The sequence below is a fragment of the Rhinopithecus bieti genome, unplaced genomic scaffold (genome assembly GCF_001698545.2).
Source record: "Rhinopithecus bieti isolate Rb0 unplaced genomic scaffold, ASM169854v2 scaffold_10271, whole genome shotgun sequence".
NCBI lineage: Eukaryota > Metazoa > Chordata > Mammalia > Primates > Cercopithecidae > Rhinopithecus > Rhinopithecus bieti.
In genome coordinates, this window is record NW_016806626.1 from 1,759,095 (window position 1) to 1,777,159 (window position 18,065).

Genomic DNA, 18,065 nt, shown 5'->3' on the forward strand with positions numbered 1-18,065 from the left:
AGGCACACAGCGAACACAAGTACAATTTTGGGCTACAATGACATGGTAAGGTACACAACAATAACTTCAAGTATTTCATGTGGAAAAAACATTATGTAAGGTATTTCAAAAGATTATGATTTTCTACACCCACAAATTGGATGCAAAAGCACAAGTCATTTTATACTCCAAAACATGACAGAAATTTACTAGACCAAAAATAACATCTCATGTACAAAATTTAATAGAGTGAGGAAAAGAGACTGAAAATACACATATGCTGTTGCCAATTTTCCTTCTTTTAGAAAGTAATTTCTTAACAGTGGCAGCTCCTTAGCAAAGCAAAAATAGTGTTAATTCTGTCAGACACATTTGAATAAATGTGTAAAGAATCAAAGGCTCTAATAGGGGCTTGAGAGCTGAAATGGAATTATAAGTCAAGTAGTTCAACTTTCTCATGTTTTCTCAGATAATAAAATTTAGGCCCATAGAGATAATACTACAATGATTAGAAACTACGTAACTACAAACCTATTTTGAGCTTAAAATCTATGTTCTGATAAATTGGTTGAACAATGTTTAGAATCTCTATTATATGCCAGACACTCTTATAAGTGTGTAAATAAGTTTTTTATCTGTATGTTATTTGACAGTTTTCAAATTACTTTCATACATGGTATAATTTGACCTTCATATAACCACCCTGAAAGGGCCAGGGTAAGTGCTGCTATTAACATTTTAAAGATGATGAGGCCGGGTGCAGTGGCTCAGGCCTGTAATCCCAGCACTTTGGGAGGCCGAAGTGGGCAGATCAATTGAACTCATGAGTTCGAGACCAGCCTGGGCAACATGGAGAAACCTTGTCTCTACAAAAATACAAAAAACTACCCAGGTGTGCTGGCACCTGCCTGTACTGCCAACTACCCTGGAGGCTGAGGTGGGAAGATGGCTTGAGCCCAGAAGGTCAAGGTTGCCGTGAGCCGAGATTATGCCACTACACTCCAGCCTAGGCAATAGAGCCAGACCTTTCTCAAAAATAAATAAATAAATAAAACAATAAAAATAAATAAATAAGTAAGATGAAACTGAGGCTCAAACAAGGTAAAAATGAGATTCTGGAAAAGAATCTGTATTGGCTTTTCAGTCAGACTGACTAGTTTCAAATTACGGCTTTCCCATCTACTCCCAGGCATGCTATTAAGCATTCCTGAGGCCATATCCTCTCTATAAAATAGGGAAAATGATAACATATGTAATCAATAGTCCTGAGGATAAAAATGAGACAATATACTTAAAAGTCTTAGAACAGTGCCTAGCATAGCAAACACTTATGTTTATCTTCATTATATCATTATTACCATTTGCCTATTTTTACAATACATTTTGAAGACTTACCGTAATTTGATATTTTCAAATTCTTTTACTTTTAATTCAGTGATTTCTCTTTGTCTCTCTAAATCTTGTGACACTTTCTTTAGTTTGATCAAGAGTGAGGAGAGAGAGTCATCTTGTTCTGCTACTGTCTGCTCCATCTCAGCCAGACGAATAAAATGCTTGTTGGTAGGAACTGGAGGGGGAGACTGTTTCATTAAATCCTATAAAATATGAATATATTAGCAATAGGCATGCATAATTCAATGCCATACTTATTCTATATTTTTAAATTGGTTCCTCATATGATCAAAATATAATATCTAATCTAAAATTTAATGATTTAATAGATAATGAAGGCTTAAAGAAGACAGGAAATACAGACCTTATTCTTTGTATTTACAATAGCTAGCAAAGTGTCTACATGTAGCAGGAGATCAATAAATGTTGACTCAATTAATGAAGTAAGGCTCAAATATGCTAAGGTTATACATTAAAAGATGAAAGACACATCATTTCACACATATGGAACAGAATGGTCAAAAGAGGCAAATATGAGCTGAATTCTGGAAGTCAGATATAGGTAAACTTATAGTGAATAGAATTTGAAAAGAAAGGCAGGTAGGTTCATAGAAGATTGAGTATATAGCTAAGGAGTATAAATATAATTTTGTGAACAGTGATGAGCTACAGGAGGAAGAATGATCAGAGCTATGTTTTCAGAAAATTATTTTGGCAACAAAAAGGGTAACTTCTCTTCCAAAAAAGGAGAAGAGAACTGAATTTTAATTTACTTGGTCTAAAAATCAATAAAGAATGGAACAAAATTCTTAGAATCTTACCCAAGCTGTTTGTTTGAATTTATTTAGTGAACTATCAGCCTGTAGTTCTAATTTGTGATGAAGAATATGAAGGTCTTCCTCATGTTTCTTCACAATTTCTCTTTGCTCCTGTTTTAAAGAAAATCAAAACTATATCTTAAATTGTGATTAAAATAAATTCACATTTTGAAGACCTTATATATTTTCTCTTTAATCTTCTAAAATTCCTTCGAGATGAGGAAGAAACAGTATCTCCATATATGTATGTATTTAGACCGGTATATATGTTCCCTCACACAATGTTCAAGTTGACAGGCCCAGCCTCAGTTCGTAATTTATTCTGAAGATTAGAATAACACGTATCTATCATCTGTTAACTTATTTCTAGAAAATATTAAATGTCAGCTTTCACCCACAAAGTTCTAACAAATCTGATTTCTACTGATTACCAGTGTGATATATTTCATTCCACCCTATTGCCTCAATCCTCACCTATAAACTAAATTAAAATATTTTTCAAAATCATGTTATTTCACCATGATAGCTACTTCTGGTTTATTTAGTCAGTGTGTAAGAGAGATACATTTACACAAACTGCCAGTTTTACTGATAGAGGTGTAATCCAATCACATGCAAGTCACAATTCTTAAATAGAATCATTTGAAAGCAAGAAAACAACTACCACTTTAAGGTAAAATAATATTTAGCATTTGCTTAAAAAAACTAATACATGAAACAGTATAACTCATAATATAATAAAATACCTCTCTGGCTTTTTCTAGAAGATGTTGATACTTCTTTAATACTTCTTCTTTGTGATTTAACCTTGCTTGCATGTTTGCAATGGTTTGATGAGCAATTTTCAAAGTGTGGTGAGATTTGGGTTCCATTTCTTTTCTCCCTAGCTCAGCTATGAGCTTTTCTCTTTCTGCAGTGGCAGGCAATCGAAGCCTCAGTTCATTGATTACTTTGTCTCTTGACAGTATATTTTGTTCTGCTAACCTTAAAGCAGATTCTTTCTCTTTCAGCTTCTGCAATGATTAAATCACAATAGATCATTAAACTATCTTTTTTCCTTTAAAATGCTTCATCTGAATTTTAGATTAGTTATTAGCAAAAAAAAATATTCACTTTATTTTTCACATCATATGTACAATAGTCATTTGATATTTAATAAGGTTAAACTAATTCTAATTGACAATAGTTATTTGCATCCTTATTTATAAGAATATTACATATGTTAGAAACTTCATTGTTATGATGAAAATAAAATTTAATTAAGGTACTTTATCAAGATTATCACAGTTCAGAACTATAAAAGTGTGGTGGTAGTAGATTTAGGAAGAATATGTAATAAATTATTTATTTTATTTTGGTCCATTGACTAGCTGAGCATTAGAAGACTAATCTATAAGTCAGTTAAGTACAAAACTGGAATTTTAGTGGCCCAAGTCAATAAATTACTATTATAAAATCTGCAGCTTATTAAAACAAAAGAGAAAAAATCAGAAACATTTTTACTCTTCAAGAGGATTAAGGCGGGTATTTTAAATTAAGTAATTCAATGGCAATTCACATAAATGACAAATCTTACAATTACTGAAGATCTAAGTTTTACTTAAAATGTACAGTTTTACTTGAAAACTCCTTTATGTATATTTTTAAATGTATTTATAGTTAATATATTTAGATGAAAACTAAAATGAAAATCATATTCAGTTTACATTATTTTCTGAATAATTTAATGAAGATAACAGATTTGATCACCTACTAATCAAATTCAAGAACTAGGTTAAAACAGAAAGTAATTTCTAATTTATCTTCAGCTCTTTAACCATGCATAAAAGGGAATGAACTGAAAACTGATTCATAGATTATATAACATGCACTTCAAAGTAAAACCAAAAAAATAAGAATAAAGAGATCATATAAGGGAAGACAATATATTGCTCATAGAGCTACAATTAAATGCTTTTTGTTTCCTTTCATATTCAATGTACCTAAAGGTAACAAGTAGTAATTAAATAAATAGTGAATTCAAATTAACTATATCTGCTGTTCATTATCAGCTATTAGAAACATTATAGGAGAATAGAAAAACAGTGAAATTAGCAAGAGATTCATCATTCTATGCATTGTCTTCATAAAGAAATATTATTTAGAAAGCCCCCCAAACATACCAAATAATACCAGATAATAATCAAAATGCAAATTCTTCTAATTACCTCTTCTAGTGATCTGCAAGTTGCCCGTGTTTCTAGGATTATTCGAATATTCTCCTTAATTTTTCTTAGAGCCATCTCAAGTTGATTTGGAAGGGGCAAACTGGGGTCAGGGATTGATCCTGTAGCTTCTTCAAACTATTAACAAATAGTATGTTTTTTAAAAAAGCAGTGGCAGCGTTGAGAGTAACTATTAATTTTTAACAGTTGTATGACAAAACATAGATTAAATCACTCTTATATTTTAAATAGACAATATAACAATCAATTAAAATTACATCTGATACAGGAATTATTTCTGTGAGCTAATCCTCTAGTCTATGCTACAGAGTAGCAAACAAGATTCATCATTCATACCTTTTGTGCCGCATTTAGTATTTCATTTTGCTGACGGTCAAAAATGTCTAGTTGACGTTCCAGGTCAACTTCTCTTTGATCCCAGGTCATTTGTCTTTCTTCATGAAACTAAAAAAAAAAAGACAATTTATGTCAGACACAAACACAAAGACATCAGGCACATAACAGGCATTTTATATATATTTTCTTATCTAATCCTCACAACACACTGAAGAAACTGTAATTATTTTCCTTTTGTGGAAAAAAATACAAACTCAGAGAGGTGAAGTAACTTGTGTAAGATCACAGAGAAAGGCAGATGTGAAGTAAGGATTTCAATCTCTCCATCCATCCATCCATCCATCCATCCATCCATCCATCCATCCATGCATCCAGCTATGCAAAAGATATTTAATGATATATATCATGTGCCAAGCATCATTCTAGGCAGTGCAAATATAGCAGTAAACAAAACCAAATCCCTGTCACCATGGAACTTACATTCTGGTGAAGGAAAGACAGTCAATAATAAAAAAGTAAGTAGGTAATATGTCAGAAGGTTACAAGCGCTATGAAGAAAAATTAAGTTAATTAATCTCTATTTAGGGAATCTTGATAGTAGGATTTACTGTTGTATATTAGGTGGCTGGTGAAGGACACACTGATAAGGTAAGACATTTAAGCTAAGACTTGCGGGCACTGAAAGTGTAAATACCAAAGGTATCTAGGCTAAGAACAATTTAAGCAGAAGGAACAATCTCTGAGACAGTCATATGTTTGATGAATTTCATCTGTCTCTGAAGCATATACTTTATTCTATAACAAGTTGCCTTCTTACTCTATCAGTGAGAGCCAGTAGAAACATGGAACTGTGAAAAGTCAAATAACTAATACCAAAATAAAATTAACTTACCAAATGAGGTTGCTTATGTATCGCTCTTTTAAGATTAAGACTACTGTTATAAAACTAAATAAATATGAATTTTAGAATAGTTTAGAAAATAAAAAACAAATTATTACATAATCAATTAGTAATGGAAGGTGCACTTAATTAGAAGAATAACATAGTCACTAGTGCAATATTCTTGCTTAAAATCTTAGGAAAAAAACAAAATAAATATAAAATAAAACCTTGTTCTGCTGCACAATTTCTTCTTCAAGACTGCTGATTGTACGTTCATATTCAGAAATTATATTATTCAAATATTTTATTTCTTCTTTATCCTTGACTAATTCTCGATTTAGTTTAAGTTCTTGAAGACGAAGTTCTTCTATTTTCATATGCCAGTTGATTACCTAAGATTTACAATTTATATATACAAAAGTAAATGCTATGTCAACAAATAACATTCCTCCATTGATGATAATGATTTTAATTGAAAGTAACGGGCATTCTAAAATAAAATAAGACACAATGTTATCTTTTCTCAAGTTACCTGACAAAATTTTATTTAGGATTTCCATAGACATTTCTACAAATACGTGGGATTTTACAATAAAAATCTTCAAATTATGTTGGAATGGATATCACTAATACTCACTTTCTTCTGTTGTATGTTTATTGAACACTGACTATAAGCAGGTCATTGAAACTTTGGTATCACTTTCAAAAACAGAAATCCTAAATGTTTCTAGCCTAGCAAATAGGATGTAGTTGAAAGATAATTACTTTTCATTTAATTCTTTCTAAATGAAGATAAAACCATATTAAAAATAAATGTGGGCTCACTACTTGTAGATCAAAGATAATTATGAACAGTACAAATCAACTGATAACTACTACAGTGTTTAAGAATGATTAGCGTTTAATTAATAGAAATTTTTCTACAGTATTTAAAATTCTTTGCTATTATACAATCTGAACATTCCCACTAAAATCTTTGGTTAGAAAACCTAATTTTATTTTACAAATAATAGACATTCAAACAGCCAACACTGCTAAGTTGTAAAATCTAAAGTAATGAATCATAATTGGAATTTAATTGTATCTTACGCATTTTTCATATAGGCACATATTAAGAAATTATCACGTAACTCTTTGAAGATAATGAATTTAAAATTGGCTGGGCACGGTGGCTCATGACTGTAATCTCAGCACTTTGAGAGACCAAAGCAGGAGGATTACTTGAAGCCAGGAGTTCAAGACCAGCCTGGGTGACAAAGTGAGACCCTGTCTCTACAAAAAAATTTTAAAATTTTTAAAAATTAGGTAGGTATGGTGTGGTGCCCTGTTCTCCCAGCTACAACTACTCAGGAGGCTGAGGCTGGAGAATCAGTTGAGTCCAGGAGTTCCAGCTATGTTTGCAACACTACACTCCAGCCTGGGAAACTGATCAAGACCCTGTCTCTTAAAAAAAAAAAATCAAGTTTAAACATTTACCTTTTGGGCTCCTTTGGTATCCTTTAAAGTGCTTATTAACTCTTCCAGGCCCTTTAATTTCAATTCCATCTCCAATGTTTTGTTCTCCATATTTCTATGTTCTTGTTGAGAATTTTTCATTTCTTGCATTATCTTCAGTTTGTCATTTTGTAGCTGAATCATTGTTTTAGAGAACTTTTCCTGTTGTGCCAAGGGTAAAGCTCCACTAAACTGTCGTCGTAGAGACTGAATTGTTTGGCGCAGATGTTTTGCTCTGTTTCTCCCCTCCAAACGAGCATAATAGAGAGCCTGTTCTTTTTCATCAAGTTTCTGCTCTAAGCGCAAATTGTAGGCCTCCATCTTCTGCAGTTTAGATGTAATTGACTCCAACTTACCAAGAGCAGTAGCCTCACTAAGTTGAAGAGAGACATTATGTTGGTGCAACTTGGCAATCAATGCCTTTTCATCAGACTGTGCCTAATATTAAAAAATACATATATTTGTAGTAAGTTTCAAATTTTTCCAATGAAGGTTATCACAGATTTAAAAATCACAATTTACTAAATAAAGTTTTAACACAGTGGCACACGAGATCTACAAAAATGTAACTTTGCTTTAATACGAATAATTACCAAAGAATTGTAAAAGAAAAAACCTAGAATCAAACAAACTTAAAATCCAAATGTAACTGAGTAACAGTGGGTATGTTACTGGGTTTGTTTTTTTTTTTTTGAGACGGAGTCTCGCTCTGTCACCCAGACTGGAATGCAATGGCACGATTTCGGCTCACTGCAACTTCCGCCTCCCGAGTTCAAGCAATTCTCCTGCCTCAGCCTCCTGGGCAGCTGAGATTACAGGCATGTGCCACCATGCATGGCGAATTTTTGTATTTTTATATTTTTAGTAGGGACACGTTTCACCATATTGGTCAGGCTGGTCTCAAACTCCTGACCTCATGATCTGCCTGACTTGGCCTCCCAGAGTGCTGGGATTACAGGTGTGAGCCACCGTGCCTGGCTGCTACTGTTTTTTTTAACTTCCATTGCAAATAACATAATACTGATTCAGACAAAGTGTACGTTTTTATAATTCCCAACATACATAATGTAAGAATACGTGAAGTTACATATAAATACAAGAGAAAATATTATTATTAAAGATGTACTAATAACTTCCTAGTACTCTTTCTCAGCATCCTAATTTTGATCAGCAGCGTAATTCATCTATAGGCATTTAAATGCTGTACTGGATTACTGAACAATATTTCAAATTACAGAGTTTTCTAATCAGGTTACAACTAACAAGAATAACAGCCTCTGGTTGCTATATCTTTTGATTAAAAACGTAACACTGGCACAGCATGGTGGCTCACACCTATAATCCTAGCATTTTGGGAAGCCAAGGTGGGTAGATCTTTTCAGTCTAGGAGTTTGAGACCACCCTAGGCAACATAATGAAACCCTGTCTCTACAAAAAATGCAAAAAAAAAATTAGTCAGGTGTGGTGGCACGTGCCTGTAGTCCCAGCCGTCCAAGAGGCTGAGGTGGGAGGATCACCTGAGCCCGGGTGGTGAAGGCTGCAGGGAGCCTTGAATGTGCCACTGCATTCCACCCTGGGTGAAAGAATGAGACCCTATCTCAAAGTAAACAAAAAGTGTAACATATCACTCCCAACATCTAATGTAAATTTAGAAAAAAAAGTGGATTCTATATAGAAGAGCCAATATTGCACATACCTGATAGTCTAGCAGTTGCATTCTGAGGGACTCTACTTCCTTTTCCCTAGATTGTTGTTGTGCATTCAAAATTTCAACTTGCCTTCTGGCAATATCAGAAATCTCTCTCAGTCTAGGAAATGATAAGGTACTTCAGGAACAATTAAGTACACTTTCTAAATAAATGCCAAAATTCAAAATTTCTAGACCCAAAAAGGTCTAGAAAATTTCTGATTTCCAAAAAGCCATTCATTTTCAGCATCTATCTCTTCTTTTTATTAAATACTAAAACAGGATTTCCTAAACTGTTTCATGAAACATAATTCCATGAGAGGTTATCATATTTGCTATATATAAAAAAAAAAAAAAAAAAAACCTTCATTCCCCACATCCCTCCTCCCCCTTGAATATTCCTAACATATATTCAGTACTCTCAGAGGTTCTACCATATATAGCTATCTCAAATCATACTTACTATATATAGCATTTTCCAAATGTATATAGCCAAAGAACTTCTGTTCCCACACTTTTTTCCAAAAAACATTAATTGTCATAATTTGGAATATGCTAGGATAAGGTATTTAGTACATTTATGTAATACCATCACACAGTTAAGAATACAGAAATGTAAAATTTCTAGGATCCTTAGATGGATTAATGTATGTTTTGATTTGTTTTAATCTACAAGTTATCAGAAATGTAAAAAGAAACAAAACATGCATTTAATAAAACTACAAAAAAAAAAAAAAAAGCCTAATGGCAATAAGTCCTTCAAATTCCCTTTACTGTGATAAGCTAATACAGGCAAAGCAAAATGTAAAGTTTCTTTGCTTTGGGTTAGAATAATTTTAGTTCAGTGTTACAGATAAGGTAGGTTTCCTTATACTGATCAGAGGCTCTCATTGCCAGTTTCATGATTAACAAAATATGATTAAAATTAACTATTATAAGTTCGTTTATATCAAAAGAGGTCCATGAGAAGAAAGGATTTTTTCAAAAAATGGTCTGTCATAGTGAAAAAGATGTCAAACACTGATATTCCCAAGAGAACTATCAAGGCTGCAAAGGAATGGTTATATTTTTATAAGTAGACCATAAAACATTTTTACTATTTATGCTTGACAGATAACTAAGTGCTCCTTACACTTTTCTACTGAAATATCACCTAGTTACAAAAGAGAATGAAAATACAGCATATAGCTGGCACACAGCATTTTTTTTTTTTTTTGACAGCGTCTTGCCCTGTCACCAGACTGGAGTACAGTGGCACAATCTTGGCTCACTGCAACCTCCATCTCCCGGGATCTAGTGATCCTCCTGCCTCTGCCTCCCCAGCAGCTGCAGCTACAGGTGCACGTCACCACGCCTGGCCAGCACACAGTATTTATTCCTTATATATATTTTGTGTTCTAAACTAGCTCGGCATATTTCTTTATGTAAAATGAAAACAAAAATACAACCTCAAGGTTAAGTACAATTGTACAAGTCAATATGTGTTTAATACTTTGCACAGTGACTAGTACATAGTAGATGCCTGATAAATGTAAACTAAATCAAAATCTGAATTTTTAATTATATTCTTACAGCAACCTTATGAAACAGGTAGAAGAGGCACTATTACTTCCTTATTAAAATGAAGAAACTTAAGTTTAAATACAATAAATAACCATTCCTCCTCCATCACCCCTTCCCCAAAAAATCCATATGTGGAGAAACTGGACCTTTCTACAGTAATATGCCTGAACTCTAAACAGTGTAAATCTAGACAGGTCACTTCCTCTTTAACAACATTATTCTCATCAATACTGTTATTTAACCCTGGTAAAACCAATCTTAATATTACTTAATCCTGTTCTTATAAAAAGAAATCAGTATCAATTACTACTAAGAATTGTATACTTGCAATCAGGTTTCTTAAAGACAAATTAAAGAAAATACATCTAGTCAAACGACTAAAATGTTTACATGCACTTACTTTGACACTTCAACTTTTAGTTCCATTTCATTCTTCTCCAATTCTAGAATCCGTTGCCTATCAGCATCACTTACTGCCTTGCTCACGCTACCAGCTAATTCATCTCTTAACATTTGTTCCACCTTCTGTGCATCCAAATTGATTTTGGTAAGCTAAGGAAATGTAACAAAAAATGTTCAGATACATCAATTTTTGGTGAAGTTTTTTTGTAATTTAGCTTTTAAAGTACTGCAATCCTCTTTACTTGGCCTTAGTCCACATATATTGAGTGTGAAGTGTTAAGAACAGACTGAAGGAGGGTAAAAAGATGAAAGAATCAGAAACAAATTATGGAGACTCTGGTTATATTCCAATCCATCAAAAGTCACTTTCATTAGGCAACTCTTTATCTAATAATATCTGAACTTGCAATATTCTTACTTTGCTTAGAATGCAATCTGCTCACTATATTTTACTTTAATTTTATCATCCATAAATAAATCCAAATGAGTTAATAAAATCTTACTCATATAGATTTAGTGACATAGTTAAAACAAAAATGATATAAACACTTTGAAAATATATTAAATCTCAAGGTAAGCAAACACTGTAAAAGTTGTGTTTAATCATAAATTGTTAAATACTTGCACACTATATTTACCGCCATGCAGTTTAATGATTCTGACTACATAAAAAATATATAAAACCTCCAATTAGAATGCAAAGTCCCTGAAAGTACAGATCATTGTCTATTTTGTTTCTTGCTATACTCCCAGTCCTAACACAGGGTCTGACATGTAACAGGCAATGAATAAATATTTGTTAAATGAAGGGATGGTGGTGAAAGGCAATTCCATTGTTTAGTAAATAACATTTCATACGTTAAATTTAATAATATAACATTGGTGAAAAACAAGAACTTATAGAAATATCCGCTTTCGTTTTAAACAATTCAGATTTAAATATTTTATTTATTTATTACATGAAACATAGGCACTATATTAATAAGCTATTTCAGAGATACAAATAAACCTCTTAACAATAATACAATGTCTACCAAGACTAATTCTTTATTCTCTAATTGTACGATAAAACTTATAATATCAAACCTCAGCAAATTTGGTTTCCAATTCAAAATTACGTTCCTCCATTTGCTTTAATGAAGTCCGTAAGTGTTCATACATTTTTTGACAATGTTCAGCCCGCTGCCTTTCATTTAATTCCTTCATTTCCAGCATAGTTATTTTTTTTGAAATGGAAACAATGTCACTGTTGGTTATTGATTTCTTTGCCTTATCCATGCTAGATTCATTACCTATATGCAACAATACTTAAGTCAATCTCATGTTGTTCATATTAAAATTACCTCAGATATTTTAGATGTTGTATGTAAGAAAGCATTATAGTTCCATGGAAAGCACATCAACTTTCTGAATTCTATCAGACTTGGACTCTAATCTTAGCTCTGTTACTTTCTGCCTGTGTGATGCCTATACCAATGTACCATTTAATCTCTGTGGAACTTAATGTTCTTCATAAGTCAAATGATTAATAAAAAAAAAAAAAACCTACTCCTCACAGAATTGTGGAACTAACAATATAAAGGACTTAGTGCAGAAGTGTCACATATAAGAAATTTTAAAAATGGCAAGTAAACATTTTACTGAAAGGAAATAAACTGTATGAGAAGTAGTGCAGTAAAGCAATGTGACTTTGTGAATATAAGTGCAATGACTTGATTTTTAAAGTCTCACAGAGCCAAGCTGAAAAGTAAAATCTGAAGCCATATGATGGATATATTCTACAAAATATAATCTTGTCTAATCATGAGTATTATTTGGTCTTCGTACAGACCTAATACCAAATATTTTACATTCTTTTATTACTTGTTATGCCTTAATCTTATATATGTAGTTATGTAGCTTGTCTTTGGACACAAAAGTCTGTGGCTAAATGGAAAGAGAACTAAAAGCCTCAATCTACCATAAAAAGGCATCACATAGGAGTGTCATTAGTTACTTAGTTATTTTTTGAGGAGGGGGAAGAAAACATACTTTTGCTTTGTAAACACGGTGTAGAAAAAAAACAAAATTTAGTATTTTGCTTTTCAGCAACTTAAAACTGATGTGTTTAGGGTGGCCAATTATTTAAAGGAGCTAAGCAGCAACTCACTTTGTAAACAGCTTTTACAATACCAATAATGCCCCTCCTATTTTCCAGCTTCATAAGTTCAAGTTTTATAACAGAGTTTTCTCAAAGTAATATACATTTCCTGGAAAAAAAAAAAAATTGGTCTCTACCTCAGTTTTAAAAAGTACTTCATTATGTTCTGTATTTATCTTTAAAATTTATTATTTTAGAATAGCTGTTGCAAGCAGTAATCAAGTAACCAACAATCATGGATCACTAACAGGTGCTAAAAAGCATTAGGAAATCAGTTCATTATGGAATAAAGATTCATTCAAGTAACCTTAGGCACCATATAGAAAAGTATTGCAATAAATGCCAATATATAAAGGAGTCCTCCTCCATTCTGTATTGTGCTAAACTCTGATGAGAAGAGAAAAGCACATCGCAAGGGCTGAAGCAGATTAGCCATCTTATATGTTCTTGGGTTTGGAGCATTCTTAAAGAGAGGATAAAGCACAATAGCCCAACACTAACAAATTCCTAGATGAAAAAAAGCTAATGATGTGACATTTTTAAACTAAGATATAAGGTCAATAGGGAATAGGGAAACACTCTTAAAACTTCGGTGATATAAATCCATATATGGAAGAGATTAAGATACATAAACATTAAAGAATTTCTGTAGGGAATTCAGCATTTATTAAAAATAAAGATGATAAAATACAAAGAACCTACTAAAATTGTATGCAATACTCTCTTATGTCTTCATTTAAATGGTGTCTTCTTCCAAGTAAATAGTACATAAAAGTCAATTCATATTTAATCTCTTATTGAGCTAAAAATTACATTTCTAAAAGTAGCTTATCTAAGATTTCCCAATGTTAGGCTGCTCTAAACCAAGTATGTCATTACCAATTTAAGAGAACAGCTCTATTTAGTAATAAAAACCTTGAATAGCTCTAAGGTCTAGGAAACAAATAAATGAAAGTACATTATCAAAAGCAGCAAATTTATTTGAAAATTATGAAGCACAATATATGAGATAACATTATGAAAATCTTATAAAGTAGGATAACTATTTGAAAAATTAATATGGGAAACTCTAACGAGAGCCACAAAGATTTCAATACCTTTTGAGACAGTAATATCTCTGTTAGACATACATGAAAATGTTCACTGTGGCACTATAACAGCAAAGATATAGAAAGCTAGTGATTTAATTACTCAAACACAATAGGATATTGCATAACTATTTACAAGTATGATGAATAAAACAATTTTTTATTTTTATTATTTATTTATTTTTGAGACGGGGTCTCGCTCTTATTGCCCAGGCCTGAGTGTTGTGGCGCGATCTCAGCTCATTGCAACCTCTGACTCCTGGGTTCAAGCAATTCTCCTGCCTCAGCCTCCTAAGTAGCTGGGATTACAGGCACCTGCCACCATGCCTGGCTAATTTTTGTACTTTTAGTAGAGATGGGGTTTTGCCTAGGCTGGTCTCGAATTCCTGACCTCAGGTGATCTGCTCTCCTTAGCCTCCCAAAGTGCTGGGATTATAGGTGTGAGCCACTGCACCCAGCCACAAAAATATTTTTGATACTACTATCTAAATACAGTATAGAACAATGTTTATAATAATTTAAAACATATAAAATATGTAAACATATAGGAGCAAAAAATACAGTAATATAGTAGTAAAACTGAGAAATATAACTTCTTTTCAAATTTTCTTTGCTGTTTTCTGGTATCTTTTAATTTAAAATATCAAATGATATATAACTAATATAGTTTGCACTCAGTGAAACAACTCATAATACCATTATTAAAATATCATCAGTTTTAATTGTTAAATGGTTCAAAATAGCTAATGCTTAGTCATAAATTTTTAACATACATGATTTCATTAGAAACAAATATAACTTAAGGACTGAAAACTAAACTTAGGTGGGGTTAAGTAAAGGATTATTCATCTACCTAAGTTAAACTATTAGGCAGAAAGTTCTTTTTTTAGTCAAAATACTTCCTTTTAATCTAGTGTAAAAAAGGAACTTTAAATAAGAAATATTCATTATTAGATGTTAATCATTTAATATTATCAGAGTCGTAAGACTTACCTAATCTAGTTTCTTGTTCCCAGGCTTGTTCAATAGTGTGAAGTTTTTCCTTGGTAATCTCCAGTTCTTTATTTATAGACTCCAGCTGTTCTTTTAAGGAGGCATTTTCACACTGAATAAAGGAAAAATATCACTAAGAAATTACATTGTAATTCAGACCAATACCACAAAATGACATTGTCTTAACTTTATATAACATCTCCTTAAAACTCACAATCCAATTTTTTACAAAATTAGAATTTCCTCCATATATAATACATGCATGCATACAAACACATACATATATGTATAATACAGGTATACATATACACACTGATATGGTTTGGCTGTGTCCCTACCCAAATCTCATCTTGAATCGTAGTTCCCATAATCCTCCTATGTCATGGGAGGGACTTGGTGAGAGGTATTGAATCGTGGGGGTGGTTTCCCCCATGCTATTCTCATGATAGTAAGTTCTCACGAGGTCTGACGGTTTTATAAGGGGTTTCCCCCTTTGCTTCGCTCACATTCTTCTCCTTCTGGCCACGATGTGAAGAAGAATGTGTTTGCTTCCCTTTCTGCCATGACTGTACGTTTTCTGAGGCCTCCCCAGCTCTGTGGAACTGTGAGCCAATTAAATCTCTTTCCTTTATAAATTACCCAGTCTCGGATATTTCTTCATAGCAGCATGAGAACAGACTATTACATATACATACATATTATATATAATATAAAATATTACTTTAAAATAATCATTCAAATCCTGTGTTATCCAATACAGGGCCCTCAATTTCTGAGTATTAGCTTCTGCTACAAAAGCTGTAAGTTCATTCTGGCCAAGCTGGAATACTCAAGAGTTTTGCACCCTTCCCAAACTAGTGCTTACTTCCTTCATGCACACAGTTGCTGAGAATCCTAGTGTGTCATCAGTGACAGATGACGATATTTATAGTGAAAAGAAATACAAAATTCTGGCCTTCAGATTTCTGCCTATTCAGTGCCTATGTGTATGGGTGGGTGGCAGGATTTTGCCACTGTGGAATGCAGCAGATAATAAGCAAGTAAACAAACAAAAAGCCTATTAAAAATGTCAATATTGGCCAATCACGGTGACTCACACCTGTAATCCCAGCACTTTGGGAGGATGAGGTGGGTGGATCATTTGAGGTCAGGAGTTCGAGACAAGCCTGGCCAACATAGTACTAAACATAGTGCTAAAAATACAAAAATTAGTCAGTCGTGATGGCATGTTACTAGTAGATCCCAGCTACTCAGGAGGCTGAGGCAGAAGAATCGTTTGAACCTGGGAGGTGGAGTTTGCAGTGAGCCAAGATCACGCCACTGCACTCTAGCCTGGGCAACACAGCAAGACTCCATCTCAAAAAAAAAGAGGTCAATATCAGCCAGGTGCAGTGGCTCACACCTGTAATCCCAGCACTTTGGGAGGCTGAGGTGGGAGAATCACTACAGTCCAAGAGTTTGAGACCAGCCTGAGCAACAAAGTGAGACCTCATCTCTACAAAAAAAAATACAAAAATTTAGCTGAGCATGGTGGTGCATGCCTGTAATCCCAACTATTTGGGAGGCTGAGGTGGGAGAATTACTTGATTCCAGGAGAGCAAGGCTGCAGTGAGCTACGACTGTGCAACTGCACTCCAACCTGGGCAACAGAGTGAGACCCTGACTCTAAAAAAAAAAAAAAGGTTGACATTTAGAAAGAAAATAAAAACAGGGTACTGAGCCAGTGAACAATAGAAGGGAACATATTTAGATAGAGTGGTTGAAGGATGTCTTAACTACCAAAGAAGTGGTATTTAAGCTGAACTGTGAGGTACGAAGTATTTATTATAAACCCAGATGCTCCAAAGGAAGAAAGGTTTGGAGTACTATAAGATCTGAGAGGAGAAAACGACTGAAATGATTGGAGCAGGAAAAGATTTGGAGGATTGGAGCACCCAAGCAGAGTAAGCAAAAATAAGAGTCAATAGCAGTAAAACATGAAGTTGGAGAGACCATCAGGGGCCATACCCAGCAGGGCATGGCATGCCAAGACAAGGAACTGGAATTTAAATTAATGCATAAAAGAAAACAGATTTTAAGGAGGAAGTTCTAAACAATCATTCTGGCTGCACTGTGGAGAATAAAGGGGTCAATAGAGAAATCAGGGAAACTAGTCAAAAAGACATTGTGGAAGTCCAGATGAGTGATGTTGCTGGTTTGGACAAGGGTTATAGCTGTGAAGATGAAGAAGACACATATAAACTACATTCGGAAAACAAAAATGGTAGGGAAAAAGGATGACTACAGAATAACTCTAAAGTGTCTGCCTTGACTAGCTGGTTAGGTAACTGAACATCTATTGAAATAAGAATGACTAGGAGAGAAACAGTAACCAGGAGTTCATTGTGGATATGTTAAATGTGAGATCCCCTTGAAATACAGGAATTGTAAAGTAGGTAATTCTGTACAACAGAATAGAGCTGTGAGGAAAAAGGCTGGAGACATAACATAAATACATATATCTTAAGTTCCTTTATTTTTTTCTTTGAAAAAACAGAATGCCTATTTACTACATGCCAGCTACTCTAAGCAATGGATTTCAATGATAAATAAATTATATCCTAGAACTTATATTTGAGTGGAGTACCTGGAAAATAAGCCAATATATAATACAATGTCAGGTATTAAGTGTTATGAAGAATAATACAAACAGGGTAATGAGACTAAAAAGAGGACATGTTATGATTAAATAAGCAGGATAAGGTAATAATAATATATTTTTTAAGTAAAGTGCATAATTACAGTTTTATATGCTATGAATACACAGGAGGGAAAAAAGGAGGCTGAGGGTGTTTTAAATATCTTTCTATCCATTTTTTTTCTTCCTTTCATCCTTTTTTACAGGATAATTGTATTGTTTGTTACAAATCTTTTTCTCCCACCTACCCTGATATTTTACTATTTCCCTTATTACCACTTTCATCCCTTATCTTCATCACTCTCTCCCTACTAACTCTAAATTTTCTTTCCCTCCTCCCTCAAACTTCATTGGTCTTCTTTATTTAAAAAAAAAAAAAAAAAAAAAA

The 18,065-nt window shown here is 33.2% G+C and overlaps 1 protein-coding gene across 1 annotated transcript in view; it reads right to left on the reverse strand.

The window, feature by feature from the left end:
* Positions 1-18,065, reverse strand: part of CEP290 (centrosomal protein 290) — an 86,023-nt gene that overhangs the window by 26,545 nt on the left and 41,413 nt on the right. The window contains 11 exon segments of the mRNA XM_017877124.1: positions 1,375-1,574; positions 2,193-2,300; positions 2,936-3,202; positions 4,397-4,531; positions 4,751-4,858; positions 5,861-6,025; positions 7,110-7,565; positions 8,824-8,935; positions 10,778-10,929; positions 11,866-12,071; positions 15,001-15,112. Coding sequence (XP_017732613.1) covers positions 1,375-1,574; positions 2,193-2,300; positions 2,936-3,202; positions 4,397-4,531; positions 4,751-4,858; positions 5,861-6,025; positions 7,110-7,565; positions 8,824-8,935; positions 10,778-10,929; positions 11,866-12,071; positions 15,001-15,112 — 2,021 coding nt within the window.